Source organism: Artemia sp. Qi Xiang Cuo, chromosome 4, assembly GCF_049724085.1.
Source record: "Artemia sp. Qi Xiang Cuo chromosome 4, ASM4972408v1, whole genome shotgun sequence".
Lineage (NCBI taxonomy): Eukaryota > Metazoa > Arthropoda > Branchiopoda > Anostraca > Artemiidae > Artemia > Artemia sp. Qi Xiang Cuo.
Window position 1 is genome coordinate 36,408,039 of NC_142797.1, and position 26,928 is coordinate 36,434,966.

General features: G+C 32.4%; 2 protein-coding genes and 1 non-coding gene across 4 annotated transcripts in view; 2 read left to right on the plus strand and 1 right to left on the minus strand.

The window, feature by feature from the left end:
• LOC148953063 (dnaJ homolog subfamily C member 2) overlaps nucleotides 1–8,294 on the minus strand; it is a 65,621-nt gene extending 57,327 nt beyond the window's left edge. Inside the window, exon 1 of the mRNA XM_089087514.1 lies at nucleotides 8,178–8,294. The gene's annotated coding sequence lies outside the window, so the exon portion shown is untranslated. The remainder of the gene's footprint in view (nucleotides 1–8,177) is intronic.
• Nucleotides 8,295–8,368: 74 nt separating this feature from the next.
• Nucleotides 8,369–26,928, plus strand: part of LOC148953065 (uncharacterized) — a 72,988-nt gene continuing 54,428 nt past the window's right edge. Inside the window, exon 1 of one of the 2 annotated variants that reach the window (XM_089087515.1) lies at nucleotides 8,369–8,455. In XM_089087515.1, the coding sequence (XP_088943641.1) occupies nucleotides 8,453–8,455 (3 nt within the window). In that variant the 5' untranslated portion in view covers nucleotides 8,369–8,452. Of the gene's footprint in view, nucleotides 8,461–26,928 lie in introns of both variants that reach the window. The other variant, XM_089087516.1, reaches the window with a different exon arrangement.
• LOC148953066 (U2 spliceosomal RNA) lies at nucleotides 16,389–16,580 on the plus strand. The gene has a single exon (XR_016141734.1). It is a non-coding gene; the product is annotated as a U2 spliceosomal RNA (small nuclear RNA).

The following is a 26,928-nucleotide window of genomic DNA, read 5'->3' on the forward strand; positions in this document are numbered from 1 at the left end:
AAACTGGTATACTTCAAAAGAGGGAATCCTGCAATTTGATTCCGAAATTCAGGACTGTTTTTGAAACTCCAAGTGAATAATAAGTTTCATAATTAGCCTAAACTGAAGTTTATGCTGAATGCTCCAACAAAAAGTAATAATGCTAATGCTACTCCCAGTGTCCTACTGTATTTTTGCTCCTGTTCAAATTAAATTATCTATACTCTGTTTTGAATTACATCATGGGTGTAGGCAGCATTTTTTCTAGGGGGGGGGGGCAGTCAATAGTGTGATGGAGGGCCTTTTATCAACTGCTTTTTCAGCCATATCTAATGTAAATTTGAAGGTCTAGGGGGGGCAGCTTCCCCCCTCTGCCCCACTCCCTACGCCAATGAATTACATGCTTTTTGAATTGCATTGAATTCTCTATTATGTCTTGATGATTGGCCTGTATTCTTAATGCAGTTTCAATGTGCTATGCTTTTAAAGCAATAACACATTTACACATTACATAACAATGGTGATGATAGTTAAAAAATCCAGCTTTGATAAGATACAAAAGTTCGTCGCATACTCAGTAATTATCATTTAAATAGGATCATTTCACTGTTCAGTCAAAAAAGGCTAGGTATACAAATAGGGTAAAGTTCTAGTTGAGGGACTCCAGGTTATCTTGGAAAGTTGTTGAGCTAGATGAGTGAACTTTCAGGAAATAGTCCAGGGCCTAATATAGTCCCTGGGAAGATGATGTAAAACTGCTATTTCTATCCTTTCCTTATTTCCAAGGATTAGTAGATTTTATTTTTTACAAGTCCTATATCTATTCAAATTTTGACACAAAGCCTTTACTCTAATTTCAGGTTTTCACCCTCTTTTCAGTGACTAGTTTTTTAAAATGCCATTCCGTTATTTCAGCAGGATTTTTAGCTGTATCAAGACTTTATTCCCAAATTTAAGAAATAGATTTACACATTTTTAACATGTGATATGTCAGGATTCAGCAAAGCTACAAGACTCAAAACACTTTCTCAATGCCTCAAATGAGCAGTAGATCTATTTCTCAAGGTTTCATACTCATAGCACATAAAATCGTCTAAGGTCATCAAAGATCAGTGGCCTTTGGAGACAGTAAAGGTGGACCTTCCTGGGGATCATTGAGGCTCTTAATGAATCATAGGCAGCGCAATAGCGCTGCCTAAGTAAAGAATGATGTTGGCACACTGTATTATTTTTTTTTTTTTCTTGGTCTTAGACCAGGGCACTTCATATCAAAAGAGTTGTCATAGAAACTTCGAAAACAGCTCATTTGATTAGAAATTGGAGCGGCTTGTGCCCTTTTTAATAGTCGAAAGTGATTGGAAGGCCACTAACACCCCTTCCATGCCCACCAGTTCCCGAAGCACATCCAATTAAAATTTTGAGATAGCCATTTTGTTCAGCATAGCTGATTTCCAGATAGAAAACATTTTTTTGTGGATGACACTCCCCCACAACACTCGGGGCAAGGGTTTTAAGTTATGCCCTGGGGGCATATAAGAACGATGTTGGCGCAACGTATTATTTATAATTTTTTCCTTTAGACCAGGGCACTTTGTATTAAAGAATTTGTCATAGAAACATCAAAAAGGGCTCATTCAATTGGAAATTGGAGTCACTTGTGCCCTTTTTAATAGTCAAAAGTGATTGGAAGGCAACTAACACCCCTTCCATGCCCACCATTTCCCCAAACACATCCGATCAAAATTTTGAGATAGCCATTTTGTTCAGCATTGTTGATTTCTAGATAGAAAATATGTTTTTGAGGAGGACACTCCCCCACAACCCTCAGGACAAGGGCTGTAAGTTATGCCCTGGGGGCATATAAGATTTTTATAGAAAGCATTGTCATAGAAACTTCAAAAATACTTATTCAACTGGAAATTGAAAGGGCTAGTGCCCTTTTTAATAGTCAAAAGTGATTGGAGGGCGACTAACCCCCCTCTCACATCCACCATTTCCCCAAGCATATCCAATCAAAATTTTGAGAGATAGCCATTTTGTTCAACGTAGTTTTAAGTACTGGAACTAGGTCTTTGAGGATGACAACCCCCCCCAACAGCCCTCAGGACAAGGGTTGTAACTTATGCCCTGGGGGCATATAAAGTTTTTATAGAAAGTGTTGTAGTAGAAACTTCAAAAAGGGCTCATTCGATACGAAATTCAAAGGGCTAGTGCCCTTTTTAATAGTCGATAGTGATTGGAGGGCAACTAACCCCCCTGTCATGCTAACATTTTCCCCAAACACATCCAATAAAAATTTTTAGATAACCATTTTATTCAACGTGGTTGAAAGTTTTGGAAATTAGGTCCTTAAGGATGACAACCCAAAAATTTATCAAAATTTTTAGATAACTATTTTATTCAACGTGGTTGAAATTTTTGGAAATTAGGTCCTTAAGGATGACAACCCCTCCACCCCACAGCCCTTGGGGCAAGGGTTGTAAGTTAAGCTCTGAGGGCATATAAGGTTTTTATAGATAGCGATGTTGTAGAAACTTCAAAAAGGGCTCACTCAATTGGAAATTGAAAGGGTTAGTGCCCTTTTTAATAGTCAAAAGTGATTAAAGGGCAACTAACACCCCTCTCACACCCACCTTTTCCCCAAACACATTCAATCAAAATTTTGAGATAGCCATTTTGTTCAATGTAGTTTTAAGTACTGGAACTAGGTCTTTGAGGATGACAACCCCCCCCCCCCCAGCCCTCAGGACAAGGGTTGCAACTTATACCCTGGGGGCATATAAGGTTTTTTATAGAATGTGTTGTTGTTGAAACTTCAAAAAGGGCTCATTTGATTGGAAATTCAAAGAGCTAGTGCCCACCCCACAGCCCTTAGGGCAAGGGTTGTAAGTTATACCCTAGGGGTATATAAGGTTTTTATAGAAAGCGAAGTTGTAGAAACTTCAAAAAGGGCTAATTCAATTGGAAATTGAAAAAGCTAATGCCCTTTTTAATAGTGAAAAGTGATTAAAGGGCAACTAACCCCCCTCTCACACCCACCATTTTCCCAAACACATACAATCAAAATTTTGAGACATCCATTTTGTTCAAAGTAGTTGAAAGTTCTGGAAATTAGGTCTTAGAGGATGACAACCACTCTAACAGCCCTTAGGATAAGCACTGTAATTTATGCCCTGGGGGCATATAAGGTGTTTATAGAAAGCATTGTCATAGAAACTCAAAAAGGGCTCATTTGATTGGAAATTGAAAGGCCTAGTGCCCTTTTAATAGTCAAAAGTGATTGGAAGGCATAACATTTTTACAGTAAAGATTGATGTGGGTATAATGTATTATTTTTGTTTATGTTGTTGTTTAGACCAGGGCACTTTGTATCAAAGGAGTTGTCATAGGAACTTTGAAAAGAGCTCATTCAATTGAAAGGGCTGATGCCACAACTACCACAAAACAGCATCAATAAATAAATGAAACCCAAAACAAAAAGAAATTACAATAATAACCAAGTCAAACTCAAAACAAGCAGAAATTAACATAAGTTAGGCTCAAAACCCCTATGCCTTCCCAAGGCCAGAACATAATTTGTACTTTACTGAAAAAAATACAAACGAAAGTGCAATGTCAGTTTAATATACATTTACTGATATTTAATTATCAAAATGTTAATATTATTTTACTTATTAAAGTTAAAAAAGTAAAAACATTTATATTTTTTTTTCAGTAAAGTGCAAATTATGTTCTGGCCTTGGGGAGGCATATGGGTTTTGAGCCCAACTTATGTTAATTTCTGCTAGTTTTGAGTTTGACTTGGTTATTTATTGTAATTTCTGTTTGTTTGGATTCCATTTATTTATTGATGCTGATTTGTGGTAGTTACACGCCTGGTAGACTATTGTATTTTATTTTTGCTCATTTTTTGTTTAATGGAGTTCTTTACTTTTCTTTGAAAAACTTATTTTGTGGAAAAAAGTCTTTTTAATTAATTTCTGTTCATTTTATATTGACATAGTCTTTTCAGGGAAAAAGAAAACAATACTTTAAATCTTTTTTTTTTTTAAACTTTATAGTTTGGCCTGCAATTTGTATGCTTGAGAAAAATTTTCAGCAATTTTTAACAACATATACCCTTTTAAAAATGTGGACATAAATGGTAGTGTTTAATTTAGTTTCATATCTCCTCTAGTTGACCTGAAATGGAAAACTTGATACCATTTGCAAAAAAATCTGTTTACTTTCTTAGATAGCTTGAATACACTTATGCTATTTTGATTTGGTTAAATTTTAAGAGCAGAACTAAACCCAGAAGTTTGAACGTAATACCCTCAGTTGTTATTGGGATACTGCTGAGGTGCTTTATTGGGAATTAGCATTAACACAGTGCATTTTGACTTAATCTTAAGGCAATATTTAGTTGTTAAACATAATTGGCAAATGGGAGGGTGGGTGTGGGAGGGGATTAGTTGCCCTCCACTCACTTTTGATTATTAAAAAGGGCATCAGCCCTTTCTATTTTCAATCAAATGAGCCCTTTTTGAAGTTCCTATGACAACTCCTTCAATACAAAGTGCCCTGGTCTAAAGAACAACAACAACAAAATAATACACATTATACCCACATTGATCTTTACTATAAAAATGTCAAGCCTTCTAGTCACTTTGACTATTAAAAAGGGCACTAGGCCTTTCAATTTCCAATCAAATGATCTTTCACATTAGAAAAAAAAATGCAAAGTTTCTTTGCCATTTTTCTAGGATTTAATCAAATAATTTCAAGATGAATACTTTATTTGGAAAACCCAATTGAACCTTTCAAACATTTTGTGGTAACAAACTGTAAGTGGGGAGTGATGCTGCTCAATAGTAACCAAAATTCTAAAAAAAAGAATTATAAACAGAGTTTACAATGGTGATTCCAATTATATAAGTTTCTTTAAGTTTAGTGTCACCCATTAAAGGCTACAAGCCTGATAGAATTTGCCTGGTTTTCAAAAAAAGGGGAGAAACATCCCATAAAACTTAAAAAATCTTAACAAAAATCAAATTATCAGATTAAGCATTGTAATTAAATTAAGCTTCTTTTTTTCAAGCATAGGATATAATATTCCAGCTAAATTGTGTTTTTCTTTGGACAAAAATAAGCCTGCAATGAGTTCTGGTGACAGTGATGATAGTTGGTGTTGCATTTATTGCCATGAAGCTTGGAATGGTTGTGGGTGCTTTGGGTTACTCTTAATTGGTATGAGGGGCATATGCATTGGCAATGTATCCCTGAAGAGCTCTCAACCAATTACGCCAGACCAGCAATGGAGCTAAATGAGTTATTAAAGTCAAGAGAAACAACGTTTACTGCAAGATATGTTTGGAAGAGTAGAAGCTCTGTTTTATTAGTTAATACTGTTGCTTTTTTATATTTTTTACATTTTGATATTGAAATTTTATTTGTTTCATTATCAAGCACCTATCTAAAAAAAATATGGAATTTTGTATTTTTTGCCAGAAGAAAGATCATGCATGTGTGTTTATTGTTTTTTTCTAGTGGTGATTGTACTGGCCCAGAGGTCCAAGAATATTAGGAGAGGGTTGATTCAAACAGAGATTAAACGTTTTAGTGCCCATTTTAAGTGACAAAAAAGATTGTAGGGCAACTAGGCCCTCTTCCATGCATCTTTTTCCCCAAAATTGTCTGATCAAGATTTTATGCAGCATAGTTGAAAGTCCCATTAGCTATACCTTTGCCAGTAACATGCCCACCCCCCCCCCAGCCCAAGAGGAAAGCTCTATAAGTTATAAAATTTACCCTTTGTTTACATATAATATCTATGTATAGCATAAATGAAGAGGATTTCTATGGAAAGGATTTTCCATTGAGAGGGAAGTTTCTAGGAGGTAAAATTCTTAGGGGAAATTTTACTCTGGGTAAATTTGCCAAAATTAATACTTGAATTTTTTTTACAGATGGTACCACAATTTTCATTTGGTTAAAGAAAATGATGCAATTACATATACCAAAACCTCAATCTTGGTTGGTAAATCCAGTGGTTTTATTGACTTTTGCATTGATTTAATGTATCATCTTTAAACATATAATATGCTAATTATTGGTACAAAAAATAGTTGGTAAAAATAACCAGCCATTTGGTAAAATCCCTTGCTCTCACCCCAACCATTTTGGCTACTAACAATCTTTTACAAAACTGTAATCTTCTATCAGAATAAAGCTCTTATATCTGGAAAAAATAGCCACTTAGCCCTCCCCCCCCCCCCATAACAAATTGTGTGATAGGGCAAAACCAACAGAATTCAAGAAAAATGTAAGAAATAAATATATCACTAATTCATGCCTGAAACTGAAAAGATTTTTAGTCTGGAACTTTGAACTTCCTTCAGGTTTGCAGTTGTAATTAAATTTAGCTTTTTTTTTCAAGCATAGGATATAATACTTCAGCTAATTTGTTTGTTCTTCTTTAGGTAGAAATAAGCCTTCAACAAGTTCTGGGGATGGTGGTGACAGTTGGTGGTACATTTATTGTAATAAGGCTTGGAATGGTTGTGGATGCATTTGGGTCACTTGTGACTGGTGCAAGGGGCATATGAATTGGTGCAGTATCTCTGAAGACCTATCAACCAATTACACTGGGTCATTGAAAGAGTTAGATTACTTCTCTCTGTTTTCTAAGTTAATACTGTTTCTTTCTATATTTTTTACTTTGGAATATTATAATTTTGTCTGTTTTCAATACAAGTATCTGAAAATTTAAATGATTTTTGTCTACTTTTTGATATCTTTACTTTTATTTGTTTTCAATATAATAACCTGAAGGTTTTGTAAAGGAGCTGGTCTGATCCTGGTTGGAAAACCAGGTGTGTCCCATGTCAGCCTTCAGATTGACATGTCAGAGTATGTGAATAAATTATAGGTTGGAAAACTGGTTCAGCATGTTTATTGTAGTGAGTATAAGAAAAGTAGTTTCATATATTAGCAATGCTGCTTTTGTTATGCTTTTCAAAGCATGTGAAACAAGCAATGACAGAGCTTTCAGGTAATGTATAAATCATATCTGAGTCAGTTGTTTTGTGGTTTTTGTTCTGATTTCAGTACAGAATATTGTTCTAATGGTCAGCAAACTGGTTTAGTACCCTAGTGCCACCTAGAAATTTATAGGAAAACTTCATTCAAATTGTATCAGAAAAGGGTTTTAAGAAAGTTTAGACATGGTTCTTTTTTAAACTGGTCCATTAGATCATGGAACATTTTACCAGATTATGGTGTTTCAAGAAATAGGCTAATGTTACAGCTTTGGTTGGAACCTCTTTTTTATGAAGGGCAGTAAATAGAAACAAAATATTTATGGCATTTGTATGATTTGTTTTACTCAGTGCCCCTGAAAGGTTTAATTAACTTGTCTCTCTGTGTATTCTTATGTTAGGCTACCTTATTTATTATAATGTGTTCAGCCTAAGTAGTTTAATAGTTAAATTATTGTACCATCATTACCTATGGGTTCAGTTCTTGTATATTGTATTTAGTGTATTGTTGCTTTTGTTTTGTTTACTGTTAGTTTGTAACAAGACAAGCCTATGGCTTGCCCTGTTTTTGTTTAAAATAAATAAAATATAATTTGCTGTTATGTAAATCATTTTAGTCTTAAAATAATCAAGTAGCAGTGTGTCACATTAAAGATCTGGTGAAGTTCGACCAAATCATATTATTGAGTTAGGAATAAAGTGAATACACTATTCAATGCCTTTTTTTATGCTGATTACAAATATAATAATCATTTCTATCGGAAATGAATTTCAGCCCCCCCCCCCCGATATATGCCAGTTCAGGGGATAGGCTAGGCTATATTTCTACATTAGGGGAGGGGCAAATTTAGTTTCTGATGTAAATGGGAGGTGAGTTTAAACTTTACCCCCCCCCCGCTAATGTAGAAATATATACCCTGAATTGGCATATATAGGGGGGGGGCTGAAATTCATTTCCCATAAAAATGATTATTATAGGCCTATTTGTAATCAGCATAAAAAAGGCATCCAGTGGTATATTCACTTTATGCGTAAGTCCATAATATGATTTGGTAGAACTTTACCAAAGATCTTTCTTAGGTACAAAAATGGAAGCTAGGTCTATGTTTGTAAGGAAAATTGAATTTCGTGCTCATGTTTAACCATGCAAAGTGATTGAAAATTAACCAAAGAAATTACCTATTTCAGTAGAAACGATACAATGCAAAGCTGTATAATGAAAGCGTAACACTATTAATTTAGCCAACTTTCTGGAAGTGCATTTGACCGAAACTTCAATATTTGTGCTAAGAAAACGAAATCCTACACTAGAATCTTGAAAAAGAAAGACCTATAGGCAACTATCAGCTCTACTCATAGAGCAAAAATTTTAAATTTCAAAAATGCGTTAAACTTCTGTGTTTCATAAACTTGAACATGAATTAGCTATAAGATCATACACAAAAGGTTTTTTTATGGTAAAGTACGAAATTTTATCAAGAAGGGTAGTTGATTTGAGAGAATGAAATTTTCATAAATGAATTCTTGGATGGTGCTTTCAGGCTCCTAGGCCTACTTTTAGTCCTTTTTTATTTCTAGGCTAAGGACTAGCCTAAGATACAAGTAACATGCTTGTGTACAGCCTCTTTTAAAATAATTACTAGTATCAGTTCACTGCTATGCTCACTAGCCCTAATTACATATGTTCAATGCATTTTGCCATATAGGCTAGGCCTGTCACCTTTTTGTTCAAGTAGATTTAATGGTAAAGAAGCAATATACCTCCATACCAGTGATGCCAAACATGGTACAATTGTACCATATTGGTACATTTCACCTCTACTGGCACAATTTAGTACAATCCCACAAAATATGGTATATTTTACAAAATTATGGTACAATGTGGTACAGTTCAGTATTTTTGTACCTATGTTTGTATTCTTTCATCTACAAATATTTTATTTCACCCTGATCCATTCAGCATTGTCAAACAGTTCATGGTAACAAACTGTAAGTAAAGAGCAACCCAGCTCAATTGAAACCAAAACTCTAAAAAATAGAATTTTGGTACCAATAGATAGCCTACATCAATCAGATTTTAATTTTGATTTCAAATATATAAGTTTCATCAAGTTTAATCTTACCCATCAAAAGTTATGCGCCTGAGAAAATTTGGCTGATTTTTGAAAAAAGGGGGAAAGACCCCCTAAAAGTTAGCCTATAGAACCTTAATGAAAATCACACCATCATATTCAGCATATCAAAGAAACCTACTGTAGAGGTTTCAAGCTCCTATCTACAAAAATGTGGAATTTTCCATTTTTTGCCAGAAGAAAGATCAGGGATGCGTTTTTTTTATTCCCCAGGGTTGATTGTATCAACCCAGTGGTCCTAGACTATTGTGGGAGGGCTCATTCAAACATAAATTAAAAGTTCTTGTGCCCTTTTTAAGTGACTGAAAAATGGAGGGCAACTAGGTCCCCTCCCATGCTTATTTTTTTCCCAAAGTCACCCAATCAAAATTTTGAGATAGCCATTTTGTTCAGCGTGGTCGAAAATAGGATAACTATGTCTTTTAGGATGACTTAATCCTCTGAAGTCCTCGGGGGGGAGGGCTGAAAGTTATGAACTTTACCCAATGTTAACATATAGTATTGGTTATTGGGAAGTATACAGACGTTCTCAGGGGGGATTTTTTCTGGTGGTGGGGGGGGGGTGGGTCAGGGGTTATGTGGGAGGATCTTTCCATGAAGGAAGTTTTCATGGGGGAAGGGAAATTGCTATAAAGGGGATGCTTGATTTCCCAGCATTATTTAAAAAAAAAGATCAGAAATTAAGTAAAAAAAAAGTTTTTCAACTGAAAGTAAGCAGCAACATCAAAACTTAAAACAAACAGAAAATATTATGTATATGATTGGGTTCACCCCCTAGTTAATACCTCACTGTTTAAGCCAAAGATTTTTAGTACTTTCATAAGAGCTATTTATTCTAATTAATGGCCTTTGTGATTAAGCATTCATTTTAAAGAATTGGAACAAAATTCGAACTTTAGCTTAAAGAGCAAGGTATTGACTAGGGGACAAACCCTCTAATATATGTATTAAAAATATATGAATATAGAAGTTTGTTATGTAAATTAATTTGTAAGTTATGTATATCTATTACTAATAAGAACATTCATAAATAAAATTAAACAAGTTTCAAGAAAGCCATTTAACCAAATAAAAGTAAATTAATATGCACATTTTGTTTTGATTATTCATGTAAGGTGAGCCAAAATCAAAATCTGCATTAATTCACAAACGTTCAAAATTAAGTAAAAAAAAAAAAGTTTTTTTCTAACTGAAAGTAAGGAGCAACATTAAAACTTAAAATGAACAGAAATTATTCTGTATATGAAAGGGGCTGTCCCCTCCTCAATGCTTCACTCTTTATGCTAAAGTTTGACTTTCTCACAACTCTATTTTTTTAAACAATAAAAAACTTTAGCATAAAGAGCACGGCGTTGAGGAGGGGACAGCCCCTTTCATATATGGAATAATTTCTGTTCATTTTAAGTTTTAACGTTGTTCCTTACTTTCAGTTAAAAAAACCTGTTTTTTTTTATTTAATCAATATAAGAGACAGACAAGTTGTCACCTATTTTCCTTTTTTGTAAACAGACACTTCACTTCCAGCATCCAAAGGTCAACAAAAACATCTTTCTGTCTATCTAGTCTTACTGATTGAAAATGAAAAAACTAAAAATGAAGCTATAATGACACTTGGATTCATGATGTTTGAGAATCTAGTGGAATAAAAACAAAATCCAACCACCCAAGATGAATCTCCTCAGTTTGAAAATTTTTATTAAGGAAAAAGGAGCCTGCTGAGAGAAATGAAAAGTAAATAGAAATTCAAAATAAGGCAATCTAGCTAAACAATATATATATATAAATATATATATATATATATATATATATATATATATATATATATATATATATATATATATATATATATATATATATATATATATATATATATATATATATATATATATATATATATATATATATGAAAATGGTGAATGTAGTTACCAAACCTTGAAAGCAGTGAAAGTTATTTATTTTTTCGGAATTACATAAAATGATTCATTTTACTTGTAGATAGATAGTTTATCATTCTTTCATCCTAGAGTAGAACTAACTTAAATAGTAATATTTGTGGGTGGGGGCAATTGCGGGTGGAGCACTTGCAAAGTTGCTATTGAGTCAAGGTCTAAAGCTATGATATAGATTTGATACATTAATAAACATATATTGTTGTCAGATATTAAATAATCGTCCCTTTGTTTATATTTGAATCTCTTAACCATTACGGCTGTTGACAATTGCGTTAGAAGAATGCTGTGAACTTGAGTGCCTCTTCTCTTCTGAAAGATGACATATGGTTTCAGTCTTAATTTGATTACTCAGATTCTGCAACAGGAAAGGTGTCTTATTTCAGGCAAATCACAGACTCATGTAAAAATTTGGCTGTACCTGTATCAGTGATTAAATAAAAAAAAACAAGTTTTTTCTACTGAAAGTAAGGAGCAACATATAAAACTTAAAACGAACAGAAATTATCATTGATAGCACAATCGCGCTGCCTAAGTAAAGAACAATGTTGGTACAATGTATTATTATTTTTATTTTATTTTTATTTAGACCAGGGCACTTTGTATCAAAGGAGTTGTTGTAGAAACTTGGGAAGGGCTCTTTTGATTGGAAATTGGAATGGCTAATGCCCTTTTTAATAGTGGAAAGTGATTGGAGGGCAACTAATCCCCCTCCCAAGCCCACCCTCCCATTTGCCCATTATGTTTAAAAACTAAATTTTGCCTTTAGATAAAATCAAAAATGATTTGTGTAATGCTAATTCCCAATAAGGCATCTCAGCAGTATCTCAAGAATGACTGAGGGTATTATGTTCAAACTTTTGGGGCTGCTTGTGCTCTTAGAATTTAACCAAATCAAAATAGCGTAAGTGTATCCAAGTTATCAAGGAAAGTAAGCTGATTTTTTTGCAAATGGTATCAAGTTTTCTATTTCAGGTCGACTAGAGGAGGTATGAAACTAAATTAAACACTACTATTTGTGTCCAGATTTTTAAAAGGGTGAATGTTTTTATAAAAATTGCTGAAAATTTTTCTCCGGCATACAAATATGCTGGAGATTGTTTTCTCCGATACTATGCCTTGAGAAGGCATAGGGGTTTTGAGCCCTACTCATGTTAATTTCTGCTCGTTTTGAGTTTGAAAAATTTTGCCAAGATTATAAATGGCCAAAAAACAACAACTTTTGTTGGCCTGTAGTTAAATGTTTCTGTTGTAATATATGTTACTCCGAATAATTTCTTCAAGTACTGTCAAGAGTAATGTACTGTATTAGAAGAGACAAAAAAAAACAACGGAAAAAAAATTGGGATTTGGTACATTTTTTGTCTTTGGTACATTTTTAATGCAGTTTGTGGTACATTTTGTTTTGAGGTGTTGGTAACACTGATTCGGTATTTTTGAACCTATGTTTGTATTCTTTCATCTACAAGTATTTTATTTCATCCTGATCTGTTCAGCATAGTCAGGATAATTTAAAAATACAAAGTTTTTCCAAGGGAAGCAAAGAGCAAAGTTGAAACTTCAATGGACAAAAATTATTAATTCATAACCTATTTAATATATATTAATATAACTAGTACAAATAAACCAACTAATTATGTTTCCCTATGCTTTTATGATTATACAAAACTGCCGCTTTACCAAAAACACAAAAGTCAGGTGTAAAAAACGGGATTATTGATCTAAGATTTAAAAGTGAGTATGTAGCCTGACAACGCTAAACGATTCTATAAAGCTTTTCATAGTCTTACACCAGTCTTGACATTAGTAACTTTCAGTATACAATTAAAATTATCTTAAAAACATAAGCATAAAACTAACAACTTTTTATTTTCCGCAAAGTAATTGAACAGCATAGAGAAATATTGGATTGATTTATCAAGCAGCATTTTGCTCTCAACAGCTATAATACCAATAGTGGGTAATATACAGTCTTAAATTGTAAGAAATATAATTTTGTATCACTTGAAATGAAGATCAAATAAGACATAATATGAACTCTGGAAATCCAATTATTTCTCTACATACAAGAGTGAATTTCAAGCTATGATACAAATTCTAAAACTAGTCTATAGTCCTAATACTATCAAGATGGCCTTAATTTGAACATGTGTACAAACTAATCATGACATGTCCAAGAACCAAAACGATAGCCACTTATTAAACTGAGCCATTATATAGAAGTGATACCAAATTAAACGTAAAAAAATAAAGCAAAATCCTAAAATGGATTGTTGTTTTATCTTAAAAGGGATTGATCCTAAATGGGATTGATAATATTTTGATTTTATACAAAGTGTCCATAATTGGTTTGCTTTTACTGTTCCAAAACTCCTGTATTATTTTGTGGTTTCAATCAAGCGCTAGTTTTTTATGATACTAAAAGCGTAGGAAAGCGTAATTGATTAGTCTATTTGTACTTGGTATATATATACAGATCGGCTAGACGATGAAGTAAAAATTATTATCTATTTTAAAAGTCAATTTCACTATATACTTCCGTCGCAAAATCTTTGTTTTTTAAATTAATATTTGTACGTTTTTGATAAAATTTAATACAAAAAAAAGTTTTCTTTTGGTTTAGATTAATAAAACAAAAATTAACCACAAAAATCGGAATTGAAAAGTAACTAGTCCCCCTCAGAGAACCCTTTTTTCCCGGAAGGTGTCCAGTCAAAATGTTGAGATATCTATTTGAGCCAATATAGTTGAAAGGTCTTTCAACAATGCCCTTGGAGATGGTATTGACCCCAAAAGTCTCTGAAGCAAGGGCTGTAAGTTATGTAATTTGCCCATAGTTCATATGGCTATAGTATTTGTTATTGGGAAATATACATGTTTTTTGGTGGGGGAGGGGGTATTTTTCGTGGCGAAAAAGCTCCCAGGGGAATGAAAAGGAATTTCTTGGCATGATTTGACAGAGGATCAGAAATAAAAAAAAAAATTGATTTAAGGGTAAGGAGCTATACTAAAAATTAAAACTAACAGAAATTATTCTGCATATGAGGGTGACTGCTCCCTTACTCAATCCTCCTTTTTAAGTTGTACTTTTTGTCACTATTCTTCAAGAGAGATTGATCAAACAAAAGGACCGTTGAATTTTAATGGATGTATTTTTAGAGAACAATTAAGATTTTAGCATAAAGACCGAAGGTTGCGGAAGGGGCAGATACCTTCGTATTTTCGTAGTTTTAGCTAGCTCCCAAGTCCCCGGCACTTACTTTGAAGTGAGTATTATCTGATCAGCTAACAGGGGTATCACGAAGAAGACTATCTTTGTTCATTTCGCCTGGTTTTGCTAAAATTACCATTTTCTATGCCAAAATACATCTGGGAAGATGTTCTTTTTCTCTCTCTCTCTCTCTCTCTCTCTCTCTCTATATATATATATATATATATATATATATATATATATATCTAAATTTAAGGCAAAAAGATCATCTTAAAAAAAAACAAGCATAATATAAAAACTAACTTACAAAAAATTTAAAACTACCTTGAAGAAAAAGTAATTTTAAAATTCAGAAAACGAGAATTTTCCAAAGTGCAATCCTTTAAATTTTGTTGAAGTTGAAAAGAAAATTATTTTTTGTAAGCATGTCAGCATCGAAAGGAGAAAATTCTTATAAAACCTATGAGCTCCTCCAAAATGATTTTGGACCCTTGTATTTCCTAGCTCTTTCATAGCTGTCTTTTCTCCTATTTCTTGAAGAGCATGAGCTATCCCTATAGTTAGGCAGCTCAGGGCTATTGCCGCTTTTGAAACACTTTTGCTAAATTCATTGGTCTTGTCTTTTTTCGCATGCATGCATTGCATATTTTGCTGTCTTTGATCCTAGCTATTTTTGGTCTAATAAATACTGGTAGCATCTTTGCTACAATTCTTGGTTTCGTACATGCTGAGATTGGCTTTGGGACATGTCTCATAGACTCTGTCTGTTTTTCCAACTGGTGTTCTTCTATCAATTGTTCTGGCTCCCGCTTCAGTTTTTTCCAGTTCAAGCTCAATTAATAAAGGCCTTTTATTTTCCCTAAAAAACTGCTCCCACTCTTTAGTTACCACTGGTTAGACCTCCGTCATAGTGTATACGCTTTCCCTTCTCTTTCTTGCTGCCATTTCACGCAATATAGCGCTCTCGAAAGTAACCCCATCACTACCCGTTTGTGCAAATCTTCTATGAATGTTAATCGTTTTAATTCTCTTAGTTAAGTGTTTCACAACTAAAATCTATTTTAATGTTGCTTGATGGAAGTTTGTTTCACTGCTAAATTTTGACAAATTCATTTCGCTACATGCATGAACATGCATGTAACGCATGTTCACGCGTTATCAGCATGAACAACATGGCCCTTTAGATATTTGCACCAATCAATGCAAAGACAATTCATGACCTATGATCTTGTGCTGTTTCAATTGGGAATATTTCGTTGTTGGTTGGAATTAACTAAAAAACTTTTTTCATAAAATAAGTTTTCAAAGAAAAGTAAAGAAGTCCATTAAACAAAAAATGAGCAAAAACAAAATCAAATAATCTACCAAGCGTGAAACTACCACAAATCAGCATTGATAAATAAATGAAACCCAAAACTAACAGAAATTACAATAAATATGCGAGTCAAACTCAAAGCGAGCAGAAATTAACATGAATAGGGCCCAAAACCCCTATGCCTTCCCAAGGCCAGAACATAATTTACACTTTACTGAAAAAAATACAAATGAATGTGCATTGTCAGTTTAATGTACATATACTGATATTTAGTAATCAAAATTTTAATAATATTTGATTTATTAAAGTTATTAAAGTAAAAACATTTATATTTTTTCAGGAAAGTATAAGTTATGTTCTGGCCTTGTGGAGGCATAAGGGTTTTGAGCTCTACTCATGTTAATATCTGCTCATTTTGAGTTTGAAAAAGTTTGCTAAAGTTTGCCAAGTTTATAAATGGTCGTAAATGGCCAAAAAATACGACTTTTGTTTGGCCTGTAGTAAAATGTTTCTGTTGTAATATATGTTACTCCGAAAATTTTCTTCAAGTACTGTCAGGAATAATGTACTGCATGAGAAGAGAAAAAAAACAAAGGAACGGAGAAAGAAAGTGAATGAAAATGTCTTATTCGAAATTTTCATAGATATTACTTTGAGTCACCAACGATACGCGTGTTATGCGAAGCATAACACACGGAAAAAATTTGGGATATGGTACATTTTTTTTGTCTTTGGTACATTTTTCATGCAATTTGTGGTACATTTTGTTTTGAGGTGTTCTGGCTGTGTTACTGGCCTTTTAGCTAAGATCAAAGTGTAGTATCTGTTCTTGTCAGCTTAATATCTGATACGGTCCCTACATGCGGCCCAGAATATTAAACTGATTTTTGGAAACCGGAGGGATGTAGGGGCTTGCTCCGCTTCCTTCACGTGTTGGCCCGGTATTGCAGTACCTCCGGGATCGGCGCACCCCTTTCGAGGGGAAATCAAAGTCCATGAACCCTAATCAATGATGTATAATGCGCTCCTCAATTTTTATAGAAACTATACCTTTAGTTTCCTAGCCCTTGAATATATTGAAAATTTTTTTTTTTTCATCTGAAAAAAAGAAAAATTGTTTATAATTTACAAAATTTAATGGTGAAAAAGCCAATGATCACTCGCCGTAATTAAATTAAAATCCCCAACCTGGATTGAAGTCCCCATGCATCTTTTTCGAAAATAGTATGTAATTATTAAATGCTGAAATTTAAATTGAACCAAGATTCGAACAGAATTGTTGAAGTGATTGTTTTTGGCCTCGGAGGGCTTGGTTCTGTGGTATGGTTCTTGGTTCTGTGGTACTCTTGGTTCAATAATCTGTTCTCATTCCCCCTTCCAAATTCAAGAAAGTCTTTATGTGATTATTGATAAGGGGCTTGGTTTTTTTTTTGTATTTTTGTTAAAGAAATTGGAAAAACAACGAACTTTCCCTCCCTTGATTATGAAGAATACTCTTTCCTTCCCCAGGGCCGTGTCCAGAATTTCGCTTTGGAGGAGGGGGGGGGATAAAATGGTTAAAAACTCATCGAATTTTTTTTTTTAATGTATTGCGTTACGTTTTAACATGTCAGACAAAAATATTGGGAGGGGGGGGCACTGGATATTACCTAGCCTCTATAATTCTCGTGAATTGACAACGTTGATCGTCACCAGTGGTGTCGTTAGGGAAGAGAGGACATTTTTCTTGTAATATTTGCTCGGCTCATTTTGAATCCAGTTTGTGTGTCTATGTTTAGAGCAAATTTAATAATATCACAACATAACTTGCATTATTGTCAAGTAGGATATATCAACGTAAATGGCTTTTACGTTGGAAATTGAACTAAATCAAAATTCACTATTTGCATCCAATGTTGTCAAAAGGGTGTATTTGTGATGTTTACGGTAAAGTTAAGGAAGTTAAGTTGAAACTTTCAGGGTATGTGGAGGGTAATAGTTGCGTCATATTTGTCTATACTCAATCCTTGAAAACTATACTAAAATCCTTGAAAATAAAATTTACTGCTGATGTCACAAATCGATGCAATCTTATGTTTTATGAAAATGTTTTTTTTACGTTAAAATGTTCGTGGCTTAGCCAACGTGTAACGTTAAAGAAATTTTTAATATGAAAATTTAAAATTAAAATTAGAAGTTAATACAAAACTTCAGGGTATTTTTTGTGGGGATTTTAAACTAAACAAGAGACACTTCATTCTTTCAGTTTTGTCAAAAGGGCGATACCTCAGGAACGGCTAAGGGTACTACGTTGAAATTGTCAGGACATGTTCAATGGGAAATTGAAATAAATCAAAATACACCATTTTCAAATTATTTAATTTTTTTTTGCGTTTTTTTCTTTTTTTTAGTATGTCTTTGTCTGATTTTGGCTTTTTGAATGACAATTTTGTCCAAGTCTTGGTTGGCAAATTTTCTGTTTACCATTAAAATTTTGAGATAAACTTTGATATTATGGGAAATGTTTTATACTGTTAATAAAAATCTAAAGACAAAGTGATAAGTTAATTGAATGTCCTTTGTGTATTGTAACCGAAATTAAATTTGTGACAAACTTTTTTACTCGTATTCTTATATAGTCTTTGACAGTCCGTGTTGAATTATCGCTTCTCGGCAGTAATGCCAAACGTGGTACAATTGTACCATTTTGGTACATTTCACCTCAACTGGTACAATTTAGTACAATCCCACAAAATATGGTACATTTTACAAAATTATGATACAATGTGGTACAATTTGGTATTTTTGAAGCTATGTTTGTATTCTTTCATCTACAAATATTTTATTTCACCCTGATCTGTTCAGCATAGTCAAGATAATTTAAAAAAACAGTTTTTCCGAGGGAAGCAAAGTTGAAACTTAAACACACAAAAATTATTACTTCACAACCTATTTAATATATATTAATATAACTAGTACAAATAAACCAACTAATTATGTTTCCCTATGCTTTTATGATTATACAAAACTAGTGCTTTACTGAAAACACAAAAGTCAAGTATAAAAAACAGGATTATTGATTTATGAGTTAAAAGTGAGTATGTAGCCTGACAACACTAAATGAATCTATAAAGCTTTTCATAGTCTTACACCAGTTGTGACATTAGTAACTTTCAGTATACAATTAAAATTATCTTATAAACATAAGCGTAAAACTAAAAAAAAATTAATAACCGCGAAGTAATTGAACAGCATACAGAAATATTGGATTGATTTATCAAGCAGCATTTTGCTCTCACCAGCTATAATACTAATAGTGGGTAATACACAGTCTTAAATTGTAAGAAATATGCCTTAGTATCACTTGAAATGAAGATCAAATAAGACATAATATGAACTCTGGAAGTCTGATTATTTCTCTATACAAGAGTGAATTTCAAGCTATGATACAAATTCTAAAGCTAATCTATAGTCCTAATACTATCAATATGGCCTTAATTTGAACTTGTGTACAATCTAATCATGACATATCCTTTCACGAACCAAAACAAGAGCTAGTCATTGAACTGAGCCATTGTGCAGAAGTAATACCAAATTAAACGTTAAAAAAAATAAAGAACTTCCTAACATGGATTGTTGTTTTATTTAAATGGGATTGATAATATTTTGATTCTATAAAAGGTGTCGTTAATGGGTTTGTTTTTACTGTACCAAAACTCCTATATTATTTTGTGTTTGCAGTAAAGCGCTAGTTTTGTATAATCATTAAAACATAGGGAAACATAATTAGTTGGTTTATTTGTATTAGTTATAGTAATATAGATTAAAAAGGCTGTGAAGTAATAATTTTTGTCCGTTTTAAGTTTCAACTTCGCTCTTTGCTTCCCTTGGAAATTTTTTTTTTAAATTAATCTTTGTTCGTTGTTGATTAAAATTTAATGCAGAAACAAGCTTTCTTTTGGTTTAAATTAATTATAAAAAACTTATCCCCAAAAATCGGAATTGAAAAGCTTTAGTACCCTTTTTAAGTGACCAAAAAGATTGAAAATTGAAAGGTAATTAGTCCTCCTCACAGAACCCTCTTTTCCTAGAAGTCGTCCAGTCAAAATATTGAGATGTCTTTTTGAGCCAATATAGTTGAAAGGTCTTTTAACTTTCCCCTTGGACATGGTATTGACCCCAATAGTCCCTGAGGCAAGCGCTGTAAGTTATGTAATTTTTCCATAGTTCATACAGGCTATAGTATTTGTTATTGGGAAATATACATGTTTTTGGGAGGAGGGGGGGGTATTTTTCGTGGGGAAAAAGTTTCCAGGGGAATGAAAAGGGATTTCTTGGCACGATTTGACTAAGAATCAGAAATTTAAAAAAAAAATCGATTTAAGGGTAAGGAGCAATACTAAAAATTAAAACGAACAGAAATTATTCAGTATATGAGTGTGTCTGCGCCCTAACTAAATCCTCCTTTTTAAGTTTTACTTTTTATCACCATTCTCTAATATATATTGATAAAACAAAAGGACCGTATAATTTTAATGATTGCATTTTAAGAGAACATTAATATTCTATCATAAAGACTGAAGGTTGCTGAGGGGGCTAACGCTATCGTATTTTAGTAGTTTTAGCTAGCTCCCAAGTCCCCCTCATTTACTTTTAAGCGAGTATTATCTGCTCAGCTAACAGGGGTTTCACGAAAAAGACAATCTTCGCTCATGTCGCCTGGTTTTGCTAAAATTACCATTTTCTATGCCAAAATACAACTGAGAAGATGTTGTTTTTCTCTATATATATATTTATATATATCTAAATTTAAGGCAAAAAGATCATCTTTAAGAAACACAAGTATAATATATAAACTAACATACAAAAACAAATTAAAATTGGCTTGAAGAATAAGTAAATTTTGATATTCAGAAAATAAAACTTTTCCGAAGTTCAATTCTGTAAATTTCTTTAAAGTTGAAAAGAAAATAGTTTTTCCTAAGCATGTCAGCATCAAAAGGAGAAAATTCTTATAAAACCTATGAGCTCCACCAGAATGATTTTGGAGCCTTGTATTTCCTAGATTTCTCATAGCTGTCTTCTCTCCTATTCCTTGAAAACCGTGAGCTATCTCTGTAATTAGGCAGCTCAGGGCTATTACTACTTTCGAAACAGTTTTGCTATATGTATTGGGCTTGTCTTTTTTCGAATATATGCGTTGCATACTTCGTTGTGTTTGATCTTAGCTATTGGTGGTATAATAAATACTGGTAGCATCTTAGCTACGATACATGGTTCTGTGCATACTGAGTTTGGCTTAGGGGTATGTCTCATAGACTCTGTCTGTTTTTCGAACTGGTGTTCTTCTATCAACTGGCCTGGCTCCCGCTTCTGTTTTTCCAGTTCAAACTCAATTAATAAAGGCCTTTTATTTTCACTAATAAACTGCTCCCATTCTTTAATTACCACTGGTTAGACCTCCGTCATAGTGTATACGTTTTCCCTTCTCTTTCTTGCCGCCATTTCACGTAATATAGCTCTCTCAAAAGTAACCCCATCACTTCCCGTTTGTGCAAATCTTCTATCCATGTTAATCTTTTTTAATCTATTAGTTAAGTGTTTTACAACTAAAATTTATTATAATGTTGCTTGATGGAATTTAGTTTCACAACTAAATTTTTGACGAATTCATTTCGTTGCATGCATGAACATGCATGTAACGCATGTTCACGCGTTATATGCATGAACAACATGGCTCTTTAGATATTTGCACCAATCAATGGGCTGGTTAAATCGTAAATATTCCGATGTTGGTTGTAATTAATTAAAAAAAGTTTTTCACAAAACAAATTTTCAAAGAAAAGTAAAGAACTCCATTAAACAAAAATTAGCAAAAATAAAATCAAATAATCTAGCAAGCGTGAAACGACCTCGAAGCAGCATCTATAAATAAATGAAACCCGAAACGAACAGAAATTAAAATAAATAAGCTAGTAAATAGCTTATGTATTCTGGTGATGCTAATTTTAATACCCTATCAACAAAAGAAATAACCACACCCCTTTTTACCTGTATCGGATGATTTGATGTGAAAGACAAGTAACGGTTGTTATTAGTCGGTTTACGGTAAATTGAAAACGCTAGTTCGTTACTATTTCTATGGATCAAAATACCTAGAAACGGTAACTTATTCTCTGTTTCCTTTTCAATTGTAAAAATTAATTCTCCTCCCAGATTATTTAAATGTTCCAAAAAACCTTGTGATTCCCCGTAATTCCAAATAACTAAAATATCATCCATATATCTGCCCCAAAATTTAGGTTTTCAAAAATATGTTTCTATAGCTAAATTTTCTATATACTCTACATAAATATTTGCTAAACAACGGACTTAAAGCCAATCCCCTAATTTGATGGTAAAAATTATCTCTAAACGTGAAGTAATTAGTATACCTGCTAGTTATTCTGACTAAATTTAATATAGTTTCAAGTTCAATTCCCGAAGATAATTCTTCTATCTCATTTTTACGTTCCTCAAGTTTTTTGGATAAAATACTAAACGATTTATCGAAAGGAATATACGTATAGCCTACATGGATTTTATATCAAAACTGAACAATCTAGATTCTTCTGATATTTCTACACTTATAAGTTTATCTTTTAAAAATTCCAAGTTTTTTATATACAAATTTTGGAGATATAATAATGGTTTAAGTGTCGTTTCTGCCCATTTCTCGATTTTTTACTGGTGGTGTATTTGTTGTTGAAACAATATGTCATAAGGGGATACGTGTTTTATGTATTTTTGGCAAACCCTATATTCTAGGGCTAACTAATCACCTTGGAAAGAACTTATAATACATTGGGGGTGTGATGCTTCCGTTTGTTTTAAGGTCTTCTAAATCTCTTCTTAATCTTTTAACATACAATTCAGTTAGGTCTGAGTTAAGTTTTTTATATGTTGAAGTATCACTTAGAATTGTTTCTATTTTACTATCATAATCATCTTTTTCTAGGATTACTAGGCCTACTGTATTGCTCTTATCCGCTTTCGTTATTATTAGAGAATCATCTTTTTTTAAATCTTTTAAAACTTTAATATCTTTGTTCTTAACGTTTTCTTGATAACTACCAAAATGTGTTAAAATATTCACTACCCCTAGTCTTAACTCATCTACATTATTTATATCTGTTGGAAACTTATGAATCCCTGTTTCAATCTTTGAAATAATTTCCTCTATCGGTACATTTTTAGGATTTAGTCCGAATTTTATACCTCTTTCAAGGATTTCATTCTGTTCTTTGGTTAACTCCTTTTTGCTTAAATTAATCACCCCAGGGTCTGGGAAATAATTAGGCTTATACATTGATAGTTTTTGTTTTTGTTTTTCCCTATTTAACTGCAAAATTTTTTGGTTTAGTCTTTCCCTAGATAATCTTAGAACATGTTAAAAAGAATTTTTAAAGATTGATATAATTTTTTGGAAATCATTTGTATTAAGAAAATCACATAGGCTATGTTAAAAAGAATCTATTTGTTTTACAACTTGTGATCTCTGGAAACGTTTATCTTTCAGGACATGCTTTAAGTTTAGTAAATTTACCTTTCTCCTGTGCTTCTCTTCCTTATATGCATTTAAATGATACTTAAAACAGAAAGATTTTGGAATTATTTTATTTATTCTGCACTTTTCTAAAAACTTCTGTTGTGTAATTATATTGGTATGTTTTTTTGCTAAATTCAAAAATAATAAAATTGAATTGGTCTTTTGCCACCCGTAGGCTAGACGTAAATAATTTCTTAGACCACACTGCTTTTCCATTTACAAAAAATTAAACAGGAAAAACAGGTTTTAATTTCTATAAAGCAGTGAATACAAAACACTTAATTAAACAAAAATACTCCGAATATTTGGGCCCCACATCCGGGAGCCTTTCTCAACGGAAAAACAAAAAAAAATTCTTACATCAACATAAAAAACATACTAAACAAACAAAAAAAAATATAAATAAATAGGAAAAGAAAACTCACATATTAAATAAACAATTCCATTCACTGGCATATAAACAAAATCAAATGCTTATATTGATTGGAACACACCTTCCCATTGAATATAAATGAAAATCTGTCAAAAAATGAGAATATATTTATACTTAAACTAAAACAAAAAAGGTCAGCTAACCCCTAGCACATAACCATTAAATAGATCTCACAAGTTCAGCACCCAATGTTTGAACTTTAAATTTAGCAGATTCGTTTGCTTGCAAGCTTAGCTGCAGTTCGTTTACTTTTCCCAGCATTTAACCCAGTCTGACCTATGTCCGCAAGGTCATCATTCGTATCCGAACTATTATCACAAATAATACTGGTTGCAAATTTTACCTGCTTTTTAATTAAACTATTATAAATCGAATTGATCCTAAAATCCCCTTCATCTCTATTGATACTAATACCCCCATATAATATCTTTTTTATTTCCATAATTTCCCTGAAGCTTTGTAAATTCCTACAGACGTATCTACTATTTTTGTTTGATCAAATAAAATACTGTGATGAGGAAAATTATAAAGATGTTCTGCGACAGCTGACTCAAACGTTTCTGCTGTTTTGTTTTGTTTTAGAGCACAATCTATTGCATTCTTGTGTTGCTGTTGCCTATTTTCTAAAATCTGTTGTGTTCTTCCCACATAAAACTCACCATAAGAGCATGGAATTTTGTATACTCCCTTTTGCAAATTTCTCGGTACCTTGTCTTTCCCTTTTTTTAACAACGAGCTTATATTTTGTCCTGATTTAAATGCTGTATTTATATTATGGTTTTTTAATTCTCTTCTTAATTTTTGTGATAATATTGGGATAAAAGGCAAAGTTATGTAATTTGTTTCTTGATTTGACCCATATTCTTCCAATCTTTTTGGTTCCGTCAACTTTTTTTTTCCTTTTTTCAATTATTTGAGAAATCATATTTTCCGGATAGCCATTACCTATTAGAATATCCTTAATAAAAATTAGTTCATTGCTTATGTATTCTGGTGATGCTAATTTTAATGCCCTATCAACTAAAGAAATAACCACACCCCTTTTCACCCGGATCAGATGATTTGATGTGAAAGACAAGTAACGGTTGTTATTAGTCGGTTTACGGTAAATTGAAAACGCTAGTTCGTTACTATTTCTATGGATCAAAATATCTAGAAACGGTAACTTATTCTCTGTTTCCTTTACAATTGTAAAAATTAATTCCCCTCCCAGATTATTTAACTGTTCCAAAAAACCTTCAATTTGCGATTCCCCATAGTCCTAAATAACTAAAATATCATCCATATATCTGCCCCAAAATTTAGGTTTAAAAAAATATGTTTCTATAGCTAAATTTTTTTATACTCTACATAAATATTTGCTAACAACGGACTTAAAGGCCCTCCCATTGCCAATCCCCTAATTTGATGGTAAAAATTATCTCTGAACGTGAAGTAATTAGTATACCTGCTAGTTATTTTAAGTAAATTTAATATAGTTTCCAGTTCAATTCCCGAAGATAATTCTTCTATCTCATTTTTACGTTCCTCAAGTTTTTTGGATAAAATACTAAACGATTTATCGAAAGGAATATATATATACATGGATTTTATATCAAAACTGAACAATCTAGATTCTTCTGATATTTCTACACTTATCTTTTAAAAATTTATCTTTTACAAATTTTAAGTTTATCTTTTAAAAATTCCGAGTTTTTTATATACGAATTTTGGAGATATAATAATGGTTTAAGTGTCGTTGCTGCCCATTTCTCGATTTTTACCATTGGTGAATTGGTTGTTGAAACAATAGGTCTTAAAGGGATACCTGTTTTATGTATTTTTGGCAAACCCTATATTCTAGGGCTAACTGATCACCTTGGAAAGAACTTGTGATACATCTGGGGTGTGATGCTTCCGTTTGTTTTAAGGTCTTCTAAATCTTCTCTTAATCTTTTAACATACAATTCAGTTGGGTCTGAGTTAAGTTTTTTATATGTTGAAGTATCACTTAGAATTGTTTCTATTTTACTATCATAATCATCTTTTTCTAGGATTACTACTGTATTGCTCTCATCCGATTTCGTTATTATTAGAGAATCATCTTTTTTTAAATCTTTTAAAACTTTAATATCTTTGTTCTTAACGTTTTCTTGATAACTACCAAAATTTGTTAAAATATTCACTACACCTAGTCTTAACTCATCTACATTATTTATATCTGTTGGAAACTTATGAATCCCTGTTTCAATCTTTGAAATAATTTCCTCTATCGGTACATTTTTAGTATTTATTCCAAATTTTATACATCTTTCAATGATTTCATTTTGTTCTTTGTTTAAATCATTTTTGATTAAATTAATCACCCCAGGGCCAGGGAAATAATTAGGCTTATACATTGATAGTTTTTGTTTTTCTTGTTCCCTTTTTAACTGCAAAAATTTGTGCTTTAGTCTTTCCCTAGATAATCTTAGAACATGTTCAAAAGAATTTTTAAAGATTGATATAATTTGTTGGAAATCATTTGTATTAAGAAAATCACCAAGGCTATGTTTTAAAAAATCTATTTCTTTTACAACTTGTGATCTCTGGAAACGTTTATCTTTCAGCAAATGGTTTAAGTTTAGTAAATTTACCTTTCTCGTGTGCTTCTCCTCATTATATGTATTTAAATGATAATTAAAACAGAACGATTTTGGAATTATTTTATCTATTTTGCACTTTTCTAAAAACTTTTGTCGTGTAATTATATCGGCATGTCCCTTTGCTAAATTCAAAAATAATAAAATTGAATTTGTCTTTTGCCACCCATAGGCTAGACGTAAATAATTTCTTAGACCACACTGCTTTTCCATTTACAAAAAATTAAACAAGAAAAACGGGTAATTTTTACTTTAAGCTGTATTGTAAATTTTCTTATGGATAATTTTTTGGGGGTTACTTCCGTTTGAATCCTCTATTCCTCGACCTTTTACATAGTCTGTAGCTAAATTTTGCCTCATTAGGAGGGGGAGGGAGTTGTGCATTTTTTTATGGTAATAAGATCGTCTTTAGGGATAGTTCTTAGGAAGAAATAAATTATACAACATTTAAAAAAAAAAAAAATTTATCTCAGAAATAGCCTTCATACAGGGTTATTAATCGTTAAAGCATTAGAAGTTGTAAAGGTAGGCCTTTGATATTTAAACAAATTTACTTGGCTATCCCGAATTTGAGCAGAATATATTTTCCGTAAAATTTCCTTTGCCTATCTAACCGGTTTGCAAGACCGTAAAAAGCTCCTAAACCTGCAGTTCAAAATATTACGCCCACTTAAAATATTACACGGGTGAAGGGACCAGAAT